The sequence below is a fragment of the Arachis ipaensis genome, chromosome B8 (assembly GCF_059453495.1).
Source record: "Arachis ipaensis isolate K30076 ecotype BB chromosome B8, ASM5945349v1, whole genome shotgun sequence".
Taxonomy (NCBI): Eukaryota; Viridiplantae; Streptophyta; class Magnoliopsida; order Fabales; family Fabaceae; genus Arachis; species Arachis ipaensis.
In genome coordinates, this window is record NC_142443.1 from 27,390,941 (window position 1) to 27,407,050 (window position 16,110).

At 39.5% G+C, this 16,110-nt stretch overlaps 1 protein-coding gene and 1 pseudogene across 1 annotated transcript; both read right to left on the reverse strand.

Annotated features, from left to right (window-relative positions):
• Window positions 1-10,392: 10,392 nt before the first annotated feature.
• LOC107610783 (uncharacterized) lies at window positions 10,393-11,191 on the reverse strand. The gene is made up of 2 exons (XM_016312785.1): window positions 11,033-11,191; window positions 10,393-10,986 (listed from the first exon to the last, which is right to left on the reverse strand). Exons 1-2 carry the CDS (start codon window positions 11,189-11,191, stop codon window positions 10,393-10,395), a joined length of 753 nt encoding a protein of 250 aa, XP_016168271.1.
• Window positions 11,192-14,626: 3,435 nt separating this feature from the next.
• LOC148547517 (uncharacterized) lies at window positions 14,627-15,226 on the reverse strand (annotated as a pseudogene).
• Between the last annotated feature and the right edge of the window lie 884 nt (window positions 15,227-16,110).

Below are 16,110 nucleotides of genomic sequence, written 5' to 3' on the forward strand. Positions count from 1 at the left end.
GGGGCCACCTGCAAGGACACTCTGATGCTAAAGTTAGTGTCCGTACTATGAGGTGGCTAATTAGGGTAAAAAGGTGACGTACCTCTGGGGAGAGGTAGGTCTCTCTCCATTTATACTCCGAATTCAAGTGGGCCCCTTCGCTTGGGCCCATCTACAGGGAAGCTTCTGCTAGCTGTCCAGGTCTCCTCAGCAGGGTGTGAGGTGGCGCGTGGGTCACCTTTGGGTTCGGGTCGAGTGACCCGGAGGGTCAGTGGTCCACAGTCGGATCGGGACCCTTGTTGGGCTGGGCCGGAATAGTGCCCCCAACGTACCAACCGTGAAGCTAGAAGCTTGTGGTTGGTGCGTTCGAGTTACTCGCACCCGCTCAGGTTGAGTCCTGCTCATCCCGGGAACCCATTGACGAGGTCCATGGCTTCAGTCCGTGAGTTGTCCCTAACCGTGGCTTGGGGCATCGCTTTAGTTTTTGTGCTAAGAGCAGTAAATGCTCTTTATGGTTGATTTGAAAGCAAGAAAAAAAATTCAATTTTACCCCTGTCTTTTTGCGCTCTCCCTGACGGTTAACATTTCGCATTCTTTTGCTTTTGTCTTCACAACTTCTTCACTTCTCTCACACATTCTCTTCGTCTTTTTCTGCTTTCTAATCACTGCGCATTTGGAATTCTACAGCTTTCTTGCTGCGAATCCCACCACACTCGTCCTCTCTTCATTTCTTCTACTTTCTTCATTCACTAGTAAGCAATCCTTCCTTTTTTTCCTTCGTTGTTGATCGTTGTGCTTGCCTTTTGTTACCACTGTTGCTACATGCATTTCACATTACTTCTGGTGCATTTGTTTGGTTCTTGTCCTGTCTAGGTTATATTTGCCACTGTTAGCTAGTTCTTACGAGGGTACCATTAGGTGTCTTTTTTCTTGGATTTAGGCCATTTAGGCCTTAGAATAGTGGTGCAAAATAGATCACTGACGTAGAAGAAAGTAGTCTTCGTTTTTTCATTTTCTGTGAGTTTTCGATCTCTCGAGTTAACTTAAGTGGTGTCCCCACTGTAGGTATGGCTTAGCAACCCGCGGCGTTGAACCTTGTTGATCGCTATATTTGGGTCACCTCCAACGTGAAAGATACGTCTTCCCAGGTAACCCGAGAGGAGCTACAGGAGCTTCGTGACTCTAGAGCTTTGTGTGGAGGAGGCCCAAAAGAAGCAAATTACCAAGTTTTCATCCCAGGTGACTGAGAGCATATATGTCACTTGAACATGGCGTCTCCTCGAGTAGTCGACTGGCTGTGGGTATACAAACCAATGTTCACCATGCTAGGTGTTCGTCTTCCTTTTTTTCCTTTCATCATCTCTTTGCTAAACTGTTGTGACGTTGCCCAGTCATAGCTTAATCCAAACAGCTAGGCCACCATCCATACTTTTGAGATGGTGTGTGAATATTTGGAGCTTCTGACTTCTATCAACGTGTTTCTTTACCTTTTCTTACTCACTAACCCCTCCTGAGAAGGCAAGCACAAGAAAGGCTACCTTTCCTTTTGTACTGTACAGAATAGACGAATTTTTGCCCTTTTTGAAGATTCTTTTCATAGTTTCAAAAGTAAGAATTTCAAAGTCAGACTGGCTCCGGGTTGCCACCCCTTTTGGTTTACCCTCGAGGGCGAAATGCGGATCTCGACTTACTGGAGCTTTGATGCTGGCTCTGACTATTTAATAAAAGTGTCCTATGAGAGGTTAAGTTCGGAGGACCATCAGATCGCAGATATCTTGTTGGCGATTTTTGGCTCAAAAAATTTTAACCCCCATTTACTGATGGGTGACCGGGTGTCGGGTTGCGAATGCATAGGTAAAATTTTGAATTTCATCATTATCCAAGCCTTTGGGTCTCCCGATCTGTTTATCTCTTTTGCTTGTTTTGGGGCTTTCCGTTTTTTCGACTTCTTAACTTGGTTTTTCCTTCCATTTTCTTGTAGTTGCCATGGCTGCTGGGAATACAGCAATGTAAATGGAACAATTGATGGGATATTTCTTTCCCTCGAAAGATAGTGATGACGAGAGCTCGACCATTCCCTTAGTAGAGCCTAGGCTCGAAGCCGTCAGTGAAGGCAGTGGTCAGCCCGTCGGTGAAGGTAGTGGTCAGCCCCTCCCATCTGCCGGCACACCTCTTGAGAACCCCGTGAACCTTGTTACCGATGAGGCGGGCCAGGGTCATGAGGTGGGACCCGAGGATGATCCCGAGATGATTGTTGTAACCAATCCTAAAAAAAAGAAAGACAACCCTTGGCTCCAGCGAAGTTCTTATTGTTATGGAGAAGAACTTCGACACGGGATACTTCATTGACTCCTAGCTCCTCCCAGGCACTGACGAATTCTTCAGGGAACAGGACCTCGCTTCCCAAGTGCGGTGGACCTACTGCAGTCTCCTCCGGGCAGCCGCTATTGCAAGAAAAGTGGAACTCGTGTTGGCTCAAAGCCAACTTACGAAAGGTAAACTCAGGGATGCCCACAAAGATATTGCTAAGCTGAAGGCCCAGGAAGAGTCACTGAGGACCCATCTTATCAAGGAAGAGAAAAAGGCTGAGGTGAGCTTTACCGAGATTAACCATATGGTGGAATGCGACCTCTCTCTTTCTAGTGATCTCAACACTGCTCGAGGTCAAGCCACCACTGCGGAGGCAAAAGTGAAGGAGCTGAAAGAGAAGTTGGTTGAGGCCAGGCGGTTGGCTGAGGCAGCAAAGCAGGAAGCCTCAGCCATGAAGAAAAAGAACAAGGAGATTGTTAAGGATACTCGGGAAGCAATAAAGGCTACCGAGGAGGCGATCAAAGCCCAAGTCACCATCTTTGCTCCCGATTTTGACACTTCTGCCGTTGGGACCTTCAAGATGATCCAAGATGGGAAAATTGTGGACATCCCGAGAAAGTGACGGGCTCATAACTTGGAAGTTTTTGTAAATTTCTTGTATTGTTTTGACTAGTGGGCTCGTGTGATGCCCTTTTCCTTGTAACTGCTCTTTATTTCTGTTTCGCCGTTAGGCCGTTGTTTTGCAACCTCTTTTACAACAAACAAATTTAAATCTATTATCGGGCCGATGTGATGCCATTCCGTGCTATCGTTTTAACGCCTTGAGTAGTTATACTTATTTGCATGCATTTGGATATCCGTTCATTGTTGTTTCGTAGCACCCAGGGTGATCAATCCCGAATTTCCATTTGTGTAACTTATGGTAAAGAAATAATAAAAATAACTCAAAGTGAACACCTTAAATAACGCATTTTCTTATCAATAGTGGGCTTCGTCAAAATCTCTCGTCGTTATCCCGCACAGGGGGCTAGGGGAAATAGTGCCTCCTCTTTAATAACCAAAAGAAGATACAAAAATCTTTTGCAACCACTTTTCGAAAGGGAACAAACAATCCAATAAAATAAAGCATCTAAAAAAAGGATGATAAAGTAAACGACGACAGTAGAAACAAAAATAAAGAATAACCGTTAAGTTGGGAGGCTGGCATTCAAGAGTAGAACCTCTTCAAGTTCACTGCATTCCATGTCCTCGGGACCTCGTTCCCATCCAACCGTTCTAGCTTGTATGCACCCTTCTTGAGAACTTCTCCTACTCTATACGCACCTTCCCAGTTGGATGCCAACTTACCTTCTCCCGGAGTCGGCGGTCCAATATCGTTATGCCGTAACATTGATGAGTCCATATTTTCTGGTATATTTTTTGTTTGATTTGAGTGAATTTCATCACATAAACCCACATTTATTCATGTAAATAGCATACTTTTGTGTTTTCTCTCCAAATTGTACCTAATTGTGAAAACATGCTATTTTGTGCCTAATTTAATAACTTTTATCCCACTTTTATGCCATTCGATGCCATGACATATTTGTTGAGTGATTTTAGGTCCTAGAGAGAAGTTTGGTAAGGCAAAAGTGGAAGGAAGCATATACAATGAGAGAAAACATGAAGAAAACAAAGAAGAAGCACACATTGGAGTGTGCGTACGCACAACCACCTGTGCGTACGCACAAGAGCCACAAAACCATGTGTGCGTACGCACAACATCCCATGCGTACGCACAAGAAGAAAATCAGCATGTGTGCGTACGCACACACCTGTGGGTACGCACACGTCCCAGCGCATGACTCATTTATTGCAAATCGCTGGGGGCGATTTTTGGGCCTCCAGGGCCCAATTTTGGGACTTTCTGAAGCTGATTGAGTGCTATATGAAGGAAGGCCTCATTCCGTGTGAAAGGGGGGGGGAGAGAAATTAAGGTTAGATTAGCATTATGTTGGTTGTATTCTAGAGAGAGAAGCTCCCCCTTCTCTCTAGAATTAGGGTTTCTTAGTTTAATTTCCTTGTAATTTCTACCTTTAATTCTTGTTTTCATTTAGTTTCATTTATATTTCTATACTTTCTTGTCTTTATCTTCTCCATTTCTTTTGTCAATTTCTCTTTTATGGCACTTTTCATGTTATGAACACTCTTTGTTATTTTAATTTACAATTAATGCAATTTATGTTTTATGTTCATTTATTGCTTCCTTTAGTTGTTATGATTTTCTTGCTTTGGTAGCTTTAGAATTTATTTTATTGCAATTTAATATTATTTTATTTTTCATGCACACTAAGTATTTGATAAAATGCTTGGCTTAGTTTTTACTTAGTTTTTCTTCACTCTTGGCTTGAAATTGATGACTTTGGTGATCCTTGAGTCATTAATGTCCATTCTTGTTTGATATATTAGAATAGTTAGTTGATTTGGTTTCCATTGACTCTATGTGACCCTTAGTGTTGACATAGGACTTATGGATTGAAATCAACTATGCCTATTTAACTTATCTTCAATGTAAGGTTGACTAAGTAGGATTCACTCTTTATAATCATCATATGTTTGTGGTCAATGGCTAGGATAGGTAACCTTAACTCTCAATTACTTTCCAAGAGGTTTCTTGCATTTGAACTTTCCTTTCCTTGCGTTTAATTTCTTTGACTTCTATTGCTTTGACTTTTAATTCCTTGCATGATCATTAATTTCTTGCCATTTACATTCCTTGCTTTCATTTTCTATTCCCCATGCTCTCTAATAGCCAATAACATAACACTTCATTTGCAACTCCTAGGGAAGACGACCCGGGAGTTCAATACTCTCGGTTAATATATTTTGTTGAATTGTGATAACATTTGATTGTTGGTCAATTTGTTGGGTTAGGACTATATTTACAATGCCAATTCCATTTTGATAATCAAACTCCTAACCTATGCAAAATTGGCCAACATCAAATTTGGCGCCATTGCCAGGGAGTTGCAATGGTGTTGTTTTTGGCTATTGTAAATATGTTAATATGTAAATAGTTTGGTTTTTGGTTATCTTTTGTTTTTGTTGATAGTTAGGATTGGGATCCCGGAGGACATTGCAAATTCTAGCATTGGTGGGGAAGTCAAGCACAAGCCACCGTAGCAAGGGCTCTCCCAATTGTCTAACTTAAAGACATTAAATAAAAGTGCTTGGTAACATTGTTCTAACTCTTCTCTTTTTGTATATATTTTGACTTAATTGCATTTTTGTTTGATTGGTTAGCTTAGAATTAGTTTAATTTTGAGTTTTGTTAGGTTAATTTTGGTTTGGATCATGAATTTATGGGCTCTTGCATGATTTGGTGTTGAGTTTTGATTGAACTAAGGCTTTGTACCTTAGAATTTTGAAGAAAATTTTTTGAGAAAAACAGGACATGTGCGTGCGCACACCCTTGTGCGCACGCACACAACAACGAAAATTCACCTTCTGTGCGTACGCACCTAGCTGTGCGTATGCACACAAGCCTTTATGCCCTCTGTTCGCAGTGCCAGCACGCTTTGTGCGTGCGCATTCCCCTGTGCCCGCACACCTACTCGTGCGTACGCGCACATGCCCTTTTTCGCACTCTTTGTGTGAGCGCACAGACTTGTGCATCCGCACGCCAACTTGCTTCCCTTCTGGTGGTAGCGTTGGCATAGCTTGTGCGCGTGAACCCCTGCCCCCTTATGCTCTTGTGCGTGCGCACGGACCTGTGTGCGTGTGCACACATGATCCTTCACCATGTCAAAAAAAAAAAACCACACCTGTGCATGCGCATAGCTCGGTGCGCACGCACAGCCTTTGGAGCCCCCTCTGCTCGCAGCACACGCACCCCTTGTGCGTGGGAACACCCCTTCTTTTCCTTCTTGTGTGGCCGCACACACCCCTGTGCGCGCGCACAGACCCTTATGCCAATTCTGTTCGCAGCGCCCGCACGTTGTTGTGCGTGCACACAACCGCATTTTTCACCTAGTGTGCGTACGCACACCCCTATTTTCTCACCACTACACTCTTTTCTTCTCTTCTCTTTACTTCTTCTCTTCTTTTCCCCTCCACTCCTCTCTTTTTTACTTTTTCCCTCTTTTCTACTTATTCTAGTTGCCTTTCATTGCACTTTATTTTTATTTAGGTAATTATATTAGTTTTAGTTTAGTTGTTTGTCAATTAAATAAATTACAAGTGTTTGCTTAATGATTATTGGGTTGCTTCTTGCTTGAATTTTGATCTAATGAATATGTGCACTGAGCATTAAGTCTTTGTTTGATTGCCTAATTGAATTTTGAGTTTGATTCATATGTTGTCGCGACCATATGTGTTAAGCTTTATCCTTGTTTGGCATTTTGAATTGTGCACTTTTACTTTAGTGAATTGAGTTGAGCTACTTAGTCATCATGGTTCTTAAGTGAAAATAATCACATAATAAGGTGTTTGCTCCTTGTTAATGCATTGCATTTTCTTTAGTTGACTTGACTTGATTCTTTTCAAGACTTGTCACTTTTTGTAACAAGCACCTTATACATGTGATTATTTCCTTATTCCTAAGGGTGAATAAGTAGTCTCTTTTCATCATTGAATTGGTTGTTGTTGATTGTGCCATCTTCTATTCACTATGCTCTTTCACTTGCACGATTTCAATAACCAATGTCTTATATACTCAATTCACTTTAGTTGTGGTTACTTAGGTTGTTTGTGCCTTAAGTTTTGCTTATTTATTACTTGCAACCTAGGACTACTTGATTTAAGAACATGCTATTTTTTTTGATTGTGTGGTTTCTATTTTTAATTGACCAATGTGTTATGTTCTAAACCGTGCGCATTTAGAATATGCATATTGCCCTTTCTCATACCACACTTCTATGACTTCTTCCTCAATTGTTGTTTATGTGTTTATATAGCAACTCGGAGGCCCCGGATCCCACCAGCTGAAGGTGGAGCCTCACAATCCTTTACCCCCGGATCATGTGCATGCACGGAGGACCGTGCATTATTTAAGTGTGGGGGAGGATCGCCAACTTCAAGGGGATAAAATTTCTTTTCTTAGACACTTTGCAATACTCTTTCTGTTCTTTTTCTTCAATTTTTGCAATTTTTGTTGAGTGATTGTATTTTGTTTGGTTTGGTTTGTTTGTATATATCTCTTTAATGCTTATAGTTTTATAGTAGTTATATGTGCATGTTGCATAGTATAGTAAATAAGTTTAGTAAAACAACAAAGAATTCTCAAGAAATCTTTTTTTTGGCATTCCATTGATTAGATTTGAAAACTTGTTTTTGAACTTGCATGAAATATTTTTCTTAAGGAACATAGAAAAGAGCTTGAACAAAACAGCAAGTGAGAATTGAGCTTTAATGGATGGTTGCACATTTTTAACCACAAATTTTGTTCTTATGTGATAAACTCCTTTTATGATTGTAATCTTTGATTTGCTTAAATCTTTATGTCCTATAGTTGTTGTTTTGAATGCATCTAGTATGATTGAGGCCATTATTGAAATTGAGCTCACAAACCCATATGGCCAACCCTTACATCTACCTTTGCAACCACTTTTGATCCTTTTAATTCTCATTTTGTTCTAATATTAAGCACATCATTTACCTAAGTGAAAGACCATTATATCCTTGAATTGTATCTTTGATTAGCTTGAGTTTGAGTGTGTGTGTTAATCAAGTGTGGATAAAAATTTGTGGGACACATTGGTAGTTAGTTTGGGTTTTCATTGTGAAATTTTGGAAAAAAATGGGTAAACACTCATGCATCTGTTAATTAAGGCATATGCATCCCTTCTTTGTTAAAAGAAAAAATTTGGTGTACAAAAAAAAAGGGAAATGACAATAAGAATGTAAATAAAGGGTGCATATGTGTATGAATTGGAAAGAGGATGCATGAGTGAATGTGAGAAAGAGGATGAATGGGTAGTTAGGTTGTTTTGTTATGTATATAGGATGATATAGGATTAGGTGGGTGCTTGAGCTAATCAAAGATCCAATCTAATAGCCCACTTAACCATATTAATCCTACCCTTACCTAAGCCCCATTTCAACCCACAAAAGTCCTCATGATATTTGCATTCATTCATCAAATATTAGTTGATTGTTAGATAACTTGCAAATCTTTGAGAAACATGATTAAGGGAGGATTGAGTGATTAAACCCTACACACTGAGCGATTAGAGTGTAAACACATCCGGTGAGGGTTTCAATTGCTCAATTCCATGTTCCCATTGCTAATCTTATATCTTCTTGCAAGTTGTTGAAATGAATTTTGAAAATTTCAAATCAAATCTTTGGACATTGATCATATTGCTATATTTGCTTTCTCTTAGCCCTAAGCTTTGATTTGGATTTATTGAGATTTTTTTGTTTGCTATTGCCAAACTCAATAGGAATTACAGTATATATATAGATAGCATTTAGTATAGTTGCATGCATATAGTTAGATGGATTTAATAAATTGCTTACCTTCCTTACCCTTCTCCTTTGATTATGATTAGCATGAGGACATGCTATTGTTTAAGTGTGGGGGGATTGATGAGTCCATATTTTTCGGTATATTTTTTGTTTGATTTGAGTGGATTTCATCACATAAACCCACATTTATTCATGTAAATAGCATGCTTTTGTGTTTTCTCTCCAAATTATGCCTAATTATAAAAACATGCTATTTTGTGCCTAATTTAATAACTTTTATCCCACTTTTATGCCATTCGATGCCGTGACATGTTTGTTGAGTGATTTTAGGTCCTAGAGGGAAGTTTGGTAAGGCAAAAGTGGAAGGAAGCATGTACAAAGAGAGAAAACATGAAGAAAATAAAGACGAAGCACACATTGGAGTGTGTGTACGCACAAGAGCCATAAAACCATGTGTGCGTACGCACAACATCCCGTGCGTACGCATAAGAAGAAAATCAGCACGTGTGCGTACGCACACACCTGTGTGTACGCATACGTCCCAGCGCGTGACTCATTTATTGCAAATTGCTGGGGGTAATTTTTGGGCCTCCACGGCCCAATTTTGGGACTTTTTGAAACTGATTGAGTGCTATATGAAGGAAGGCCTCATTTCGTGTGAAAGGGGAGAAATTAGGGTTAGATTAGCATTATGTTGGTTGTATTCTAGAGAGAGAAGCTCCCCCTTCTCTCTAGAATTAGAGTTTCTTAGTTTAATTTTCTTGTAATTTCTACCTTTAATTCTTGTTTTCATTTAGTTTCATTTATGTTTCTATGCTTTCTTGTCTTTATCTTTTCCATTTCTTTTGTCAATCTCTCTTTTATGCCACTTTTCATGTTATGAACACTCTTTGTTATTTTAATTTACAATTAATGCAATTTATGTTTTATGTTCATTTATTGCTTCCTTTAGTTGTTATGATTTTCTTGCTTTGGTAGCTTTAGAATTTATTTTATTACAATTTAATATTATTTTATTTTTCATGCACACCAAGTGTTTGATAAAATGCTTGGCTTAGTTTTTACTTTGTTTTTCTTCACTCTTGGCTTGAAATTGATGACTTTGGTGATCCTTGAGTCATTGATGTCCATTCTTGTTTGATATATTAGAGTAGTTAGTTGATTTGGTTTCCATTGACTCTATGTGACCCTTAGTGTTGACATAGGACTTATGGATTGAAATCAACTATGCCTATTTAACTTATCTTCAATGTAAGGTTGACTAAGTAGGATTCACTCTTTATAATCATCATATGTTTGTGGTCAATGGCTAGGATAGGTAACCTTAACTCTCAATTACTTTCCAAGAGGTTTCTTGCATTTGAACTTTCCTTTCCTTGCGTTTAATTTCTTTGACTTCTATTGCTTTGACTTTTAATTCCTTGCATGATCATTAATTTCTTGCCATTTACATTCCTTGCTTTCATTCCCTATTCCCCATGCTCTCTAATAGCCAATAACATAACACTTCATTTGCAACTCCTAGGGAAGACAACCCGGGAGTTCAATACTCTCGGTTAATATATTTGGTTGAATTGTGATAACATTTGATTGATGGTTAATTTGTTGGGTTAGGACTATATTTACAACGCCAATTCCATTTTGATAATCAAATTCCTAACCTATGCAAAATTGGCCAACATCAAACACCAAATCACCTTCCTCGAAGTTCTTGTTCAGCACCTTGCGATTGTAACGCAAGGCTATCCTCTGTTTTAGTGCAACTTCCGATAAGTGGACCATTTTTCTTGTTTCATCAATTAAATCTTTTTCAATTGCTTCACTACCACTGCCCAGGAGTAGCTTTGGGATTGGTTCTCCGATTTTCACAAGAATGACCACATCGACCCAATAAGTAAGTCGGAATGGCGTCTCCCTGGTGGAGGACTGCAGCATTGTCCTATAAGACCATAAAACAGAAGCTAGCTCGTCTGACCAAGAGCCCTTTCGCTGATCAAGGCACTTTTCTAACTCATTGAGGATAACCTTATTCGCCACCTTGGCTTGACTATTACTCTGGGGATGTTCCACCGAGGAAAACTTTTGCTTGATCCCCAACCCAGATAAGAACTCTCTGAACCTCTTGTCAGAGAACTGCGTCCCATTGTCCGAGACCACGATCTTTGGGATTCCAAATCTGGAGATTACTTGTTCCCACAGAAACTTCCGACAATTTGCTGACGATATATTGGCTAACGGTTCTGCCTCTACCTACTTCGTATAGTAATTAATGGCTACAATGAGGTACTTAACCTACCCCGAAGCTACCAAGAACGGCCCCAAAAGGTCGACTCCCCACTAGGAAAAAGGTCGGGGAGGCCAACATGGAACTTAGCTCTTCTGCTAGGGCCTTGTAAAAATTTTCATTCTCTTGACATTTCTTGCACTTTCTCACGAACTCTTGGACGTCCGCCATCATAGGGGGCTAATAATATCCTACTCTGACACGCTTTTTTGGCTAGTGTCTTCCCTCCAATGTGGTAGCCACAACATCCCTCATGGACTTTGTTTAAAACGTAGTCCGTCTGGTCAAAACGTAGGCACTTCAGCAGAGATTGATTAAGTCCTCGTTTGTACAGCAGCCCTTGTATTACTACGTATTTGGTAGCTTCTCTTCTTATCACTTTGGCTTCTTTTTCCTCTTCGGAAAGTGTGCCATCTTCGAAGAAACTTTGAATTGGATTGATCCATGAAGGAGGGCTCTAGACTTGGGTCATGCAAAGGGTCACCGATGGCTCCTTCACCAGACCTTAGATTAGGGATCAGTTTCCCGCCCCCGATTTGGTGCTCGCCAGCTTTGATAGGAGGTTGGTCCTAGCTTTTCTCTCTCTGGGTACATGTTGGATCACCACTTCTTCAAAACCCACACACAACCTTTTTGTTCTTTCCAAATATTTTTGTAACAAAGGATCCCTGGCCGAAATTGGCGAGTCAAAAATTGTTATAAGATATGCGTTGCAAGTATAGTTCTTAACCAACCAGAAATTCGCTTATCAATTTAGAAGGGTGTCACAAAAATTAAAATTAAAATACTGGGAGTATGAATCCTAGGTCGTCTCCCAACGAGTTGCAGAAAGGTGTGCTATTTTATTAATCAGATGTTTTCAAAATGGTTTGAATTGAATAACAGGAAATTAAATTAGAGAATTTATGTAAACTAAATAAAAGCCTTGACTGGGAGTAGATTAGCTGGAAGCCCTATTCGTGTTAGAGTACTCTCAAGATTAATTGACAATTAAAGGTTGTCTTGTTTAGTTATCCCTTACTAGGTAAGGGAAAGTCAAACAAGTTGGAATGCTACTTCTATTCACAAGTTCCAACCCACTCAATTAAAAGGGATTGGTGTCAGTGACTAGAGGGCAATCCAACAATAAACCCAATCACAATTTTTCTTTTTTGAGCATTCCAACTCAAGGGTTCCTTTCAATCAACTCCCCATCAAGTTAGGGAACTACTCGCTCATTGTGAATGTAGAATTCATAACATAGAAAAGGGAATTAAAGAAAGACATGATAAATAAAAATCAAAGAAATCAATTAAAAATAAAAGTAATTCTTGTATTAATAAATTCTAAAAATAATTTAATAGTAAAATTGAGTAAATGAAAGGACATGGAAGAGTAAGAGCCAAATAAAAAAAACGAACTAGAATGACGAAGTCTTGATGAGGTAATAACTCTTCTCAATATCCCAATGCAAAGAGCAATAGAAATAAAATCCTAAGAACTATGAATGTATAGAGAGAAAACCTAGAGGAGTAAAACTAGATCTAAAAACTAAAATTGTGTAGAATGAATATTGTTCTCGGTCTCTACATGTTCTTTGGCTCTAGTCTGTTTTTCTGGGCCGAAAACTGGGTCAAAACAGGGCCCAAAATCACCCCCAACGAATTCTACAGATCGCGCACGTCACGCGATCGCGTCATTTATGCGGCTGCGTCATTCGGCGTTTTGCCCTGCCATGCGAGCGCGTCGTCCACGCTTCCGCGTCACTTGTGCTATTCCAATCTGTGCAGTTGCGTGAGCCATGAGGCCGCGTCACTGCGATTTCCTTTCTTTCGCGCGGTCGCGTGAGTCATGGGCCGCGTTACTTCTCGCTAGTCATCTCCTCAATTTCTTGTGTTCCTTCCATTTTTGCAAGCTTCCTTTCCAATCTCCAACTCATTCATGCCCTATAAAGCCTGAAACACTTAACACACAGATCACGGCATCGAATGGAATAAAGGAGAATTAAAATACATAATTAAAAGTCTCTAGGAAGCAAGTTTTCAATCATGTAATAATTTTAGGAAGGAAATATAAATGCATGCTAATCATATGAATAAGTGGGTAAAGATCATGATAAAACCATACAATTAAACACATTATAAACCATAAAATAGTGATTTATCAACCTCCCCACACTTAAACATTAGCATGTCCTCATGCTTAGTTGAAGGAGATAAAATAAATGAGTAGGAACATGTAAAACTCATGCAATGCAATGCAACCTATATATGTGAATGCAAATATATGATTCTTGTCCACTTGATCAATAGTAAATAAGCTCTTCAAAATAATTACAAATTAAATTCCACTAATTCAATTCTTATACAGTAAGAACAGATAAAAATGCAAGAAGGTAGCTCATGAAAGCAGGAAACATAGAATTTTAAGCATTGAACCCTCACTGATGATGTATGTACGCTCTAATCTCTCTAGTGTATAGGGCAATCACTCTATCCTTCTCTAATCATGCTCTCTAATTTTTGTTCTTCTCCTAACCAATCAACAATATTTAATATACCAATGCAAACATCATGAGGTCTTTTCAAGGTTGTAATGGGGCCAAGGTAATGGTAAGGATACATATGTGGCTAAGTAAGCTTATAAACTGAATCTTTAATTAACCCAAACTTTAACATAACCTATACATATTCTTTATAACTTTAGAATTCATACCTAGCTACCCAGAATTTCCCTTTCACATTCCATACTCGTGTATCAACTTTTTATTTTAATTTTATCATACATGCATTGATCTTTGAATTCTTAGCTTAGCATTGAGGTAATTTTGTCCCCTTATTTATTTATTGAATATTTTTTTAACATAAACATAAAAATAAACATAGCTTATCAATGCACATAGATTTTTAATTCTTATAGTTTCACATGAGTAGGTATCCAAATTCCCATTATATTATCATGACACATTCCCTTATTATCTTTTGTTCCCACAATTTTTCATACTTAATTAGTACACACAATTCTATCTTAAGCTAACCAAAGATTCAATTTGGGATATATAATTATTTTTTCGCTTAAGGCTAGTAATGTGGTAAAATATAGAACAAATGGGATTTAAAGGCTCAAAGTGGCTAACAAAGGTAATTGAAAGGGTAGGTTTAATTTGGATAAGTGAGTTTAAACAAATAATGGCCTCAATCATATGCAAGCATACAAATATAATAAACATTGGACATATAGGATGAAACAAAATATAGATTACAATCATAGAGAAGTAAACACACAAGAATAAAATAATTATGGTTAAATAATATAACCATGCATAAAGGCTCAAATCTCACAGGTTGTGTGTTCTTTAGCTTAAAAAAAAATCATGTTCCAAATACAACTTCAAGCAAATTTAACATAAAAGTTTTAATTAAAGTTAGTGAAATTTTGTTCCAAAAATAGGGTCTTAGAGGAAAACTTATTGTCTTTTCAATCAAGTAGAACATGCATGCAACTAACCTATTACTATGCAATTTATCCTATTCTACAAAAGAAAAACTAACTAAATATCCTAATTTATTGGTGTTTAGGGAAGAGAAATTACCTCCGGAAGTCAGGTATTGACCGACCTCCCCACACTTAAAGCTTTGCACCGTCCTCGGTGCCATCTGTCAGGAACAAAGGTGGGCTGGTAGCAGTATCTCCACAATCGGGACCATCATGGCTTCCTGTGCTGGTAAAGAAAGTGGAGTCCGGGGTGTCTGAGTCCTTGAATTTTCCCATAATCAGCTCCTTGAGGTATGTGAATCGGCGCTTGTTACGGCGCTCTCTCATCTTAGCTTTGTGTTCCTGCCGATCCAACCTTTCGAGTATCTGATGGAGCAGTTGGTCTGTTGTAGGTGCTTGTGGTGTTGAAGAAGGAATATCTTCAACCGGTTCAGTAGGATGGCTTGTGGCGGCTGGTGAAGGTCTGATGTATTTCCTGTTAGGGACATACTAATCATCCCGTGGGAGCATGGCTTTGGTGTCCCCAGCTTTGTAGGAAATTCTGGCTACTGAGACAAGATCTGAGACCAAGGCGGGAAAAGGTAAGTTGCCCGCAATTTGTACGTGTCCCATGACATTCCGGATGTGTCTTGGTAGGTTCAGAGGTTGGTCTGTAAGGATGCACCATAGTAGAACGACCATGTCCGCAGAGAAGGAGGACTCGTGAGTGCTCGGAAAGACGTAATAGGACATGATCTGTGCCCATACGCGAGCCTCCAAGGTAAGTGCTGAAGCCGATATTCCCTTAGGGCGGGTACGATGGTATCCGTAGATCCAACGGCTGCCAGGTAGTACGATAACTCTGAGAACGGCGTCCCAGTCAAATTGGTACATCTGGTGCTTGAGTGCGGCTTCTTGAAAGGCGTCCAATCCTTCTGGAACAGGGGGAAGACCTAGAGCTTTTTGAATGGCCTCTTCTGTAATGGGGACTTACTTCTGACGGACAAAGACAGACTGCAGGGTTGGCACGTGGAAGTTGGAGTAGAACTCGACTATCCAAGAAAGATTGACCTACCTCGGCTGTCTCTGTAGGAAACTCCATTGTCTTTGTGCAATTTGCGGCTCAACAAAGGTAGCAATATGGTTTGGGAGGAGAAGAAGGTATTCGTTGTTGTAACTCCTTTCTGCCAGGATGGGGAACATCTGCTCACAGTAGCGATTGGAAAATTGCGCAGTGTCCTTTGCTGGGAAGGCTTTTTCTTTATCATCAACCTTTATAATCCTCTTAGTTCTTTTTGTTGAGGGTTTAACCGCAGTTGAAGAGGGCTCTGCCACTAATGCTCTTTTTGTTCCTCTTCTTACTGGTGGTTTGGGAGTAGCTTTCTCTTTTCCTTTCTTGGTGGCCATCCTGAAAAGGGAAAAAAAAGAAAGTAACGTAAATTCAAAGAGATAGAGCAAGGAAGAGGGTTGTATAAGTGATAAACAATGCACGATAAAGAGGATGTTGTTAACACATGGTCATGACTACATGTGAAAAGTTCATCAATGGAAATATAGCAAATGCATTGGAGGATAATTAAATGCAAGGGGTTTATTGGCATGCAGGCAAAGGCATGAGTAGCATAGATCAAGCATTT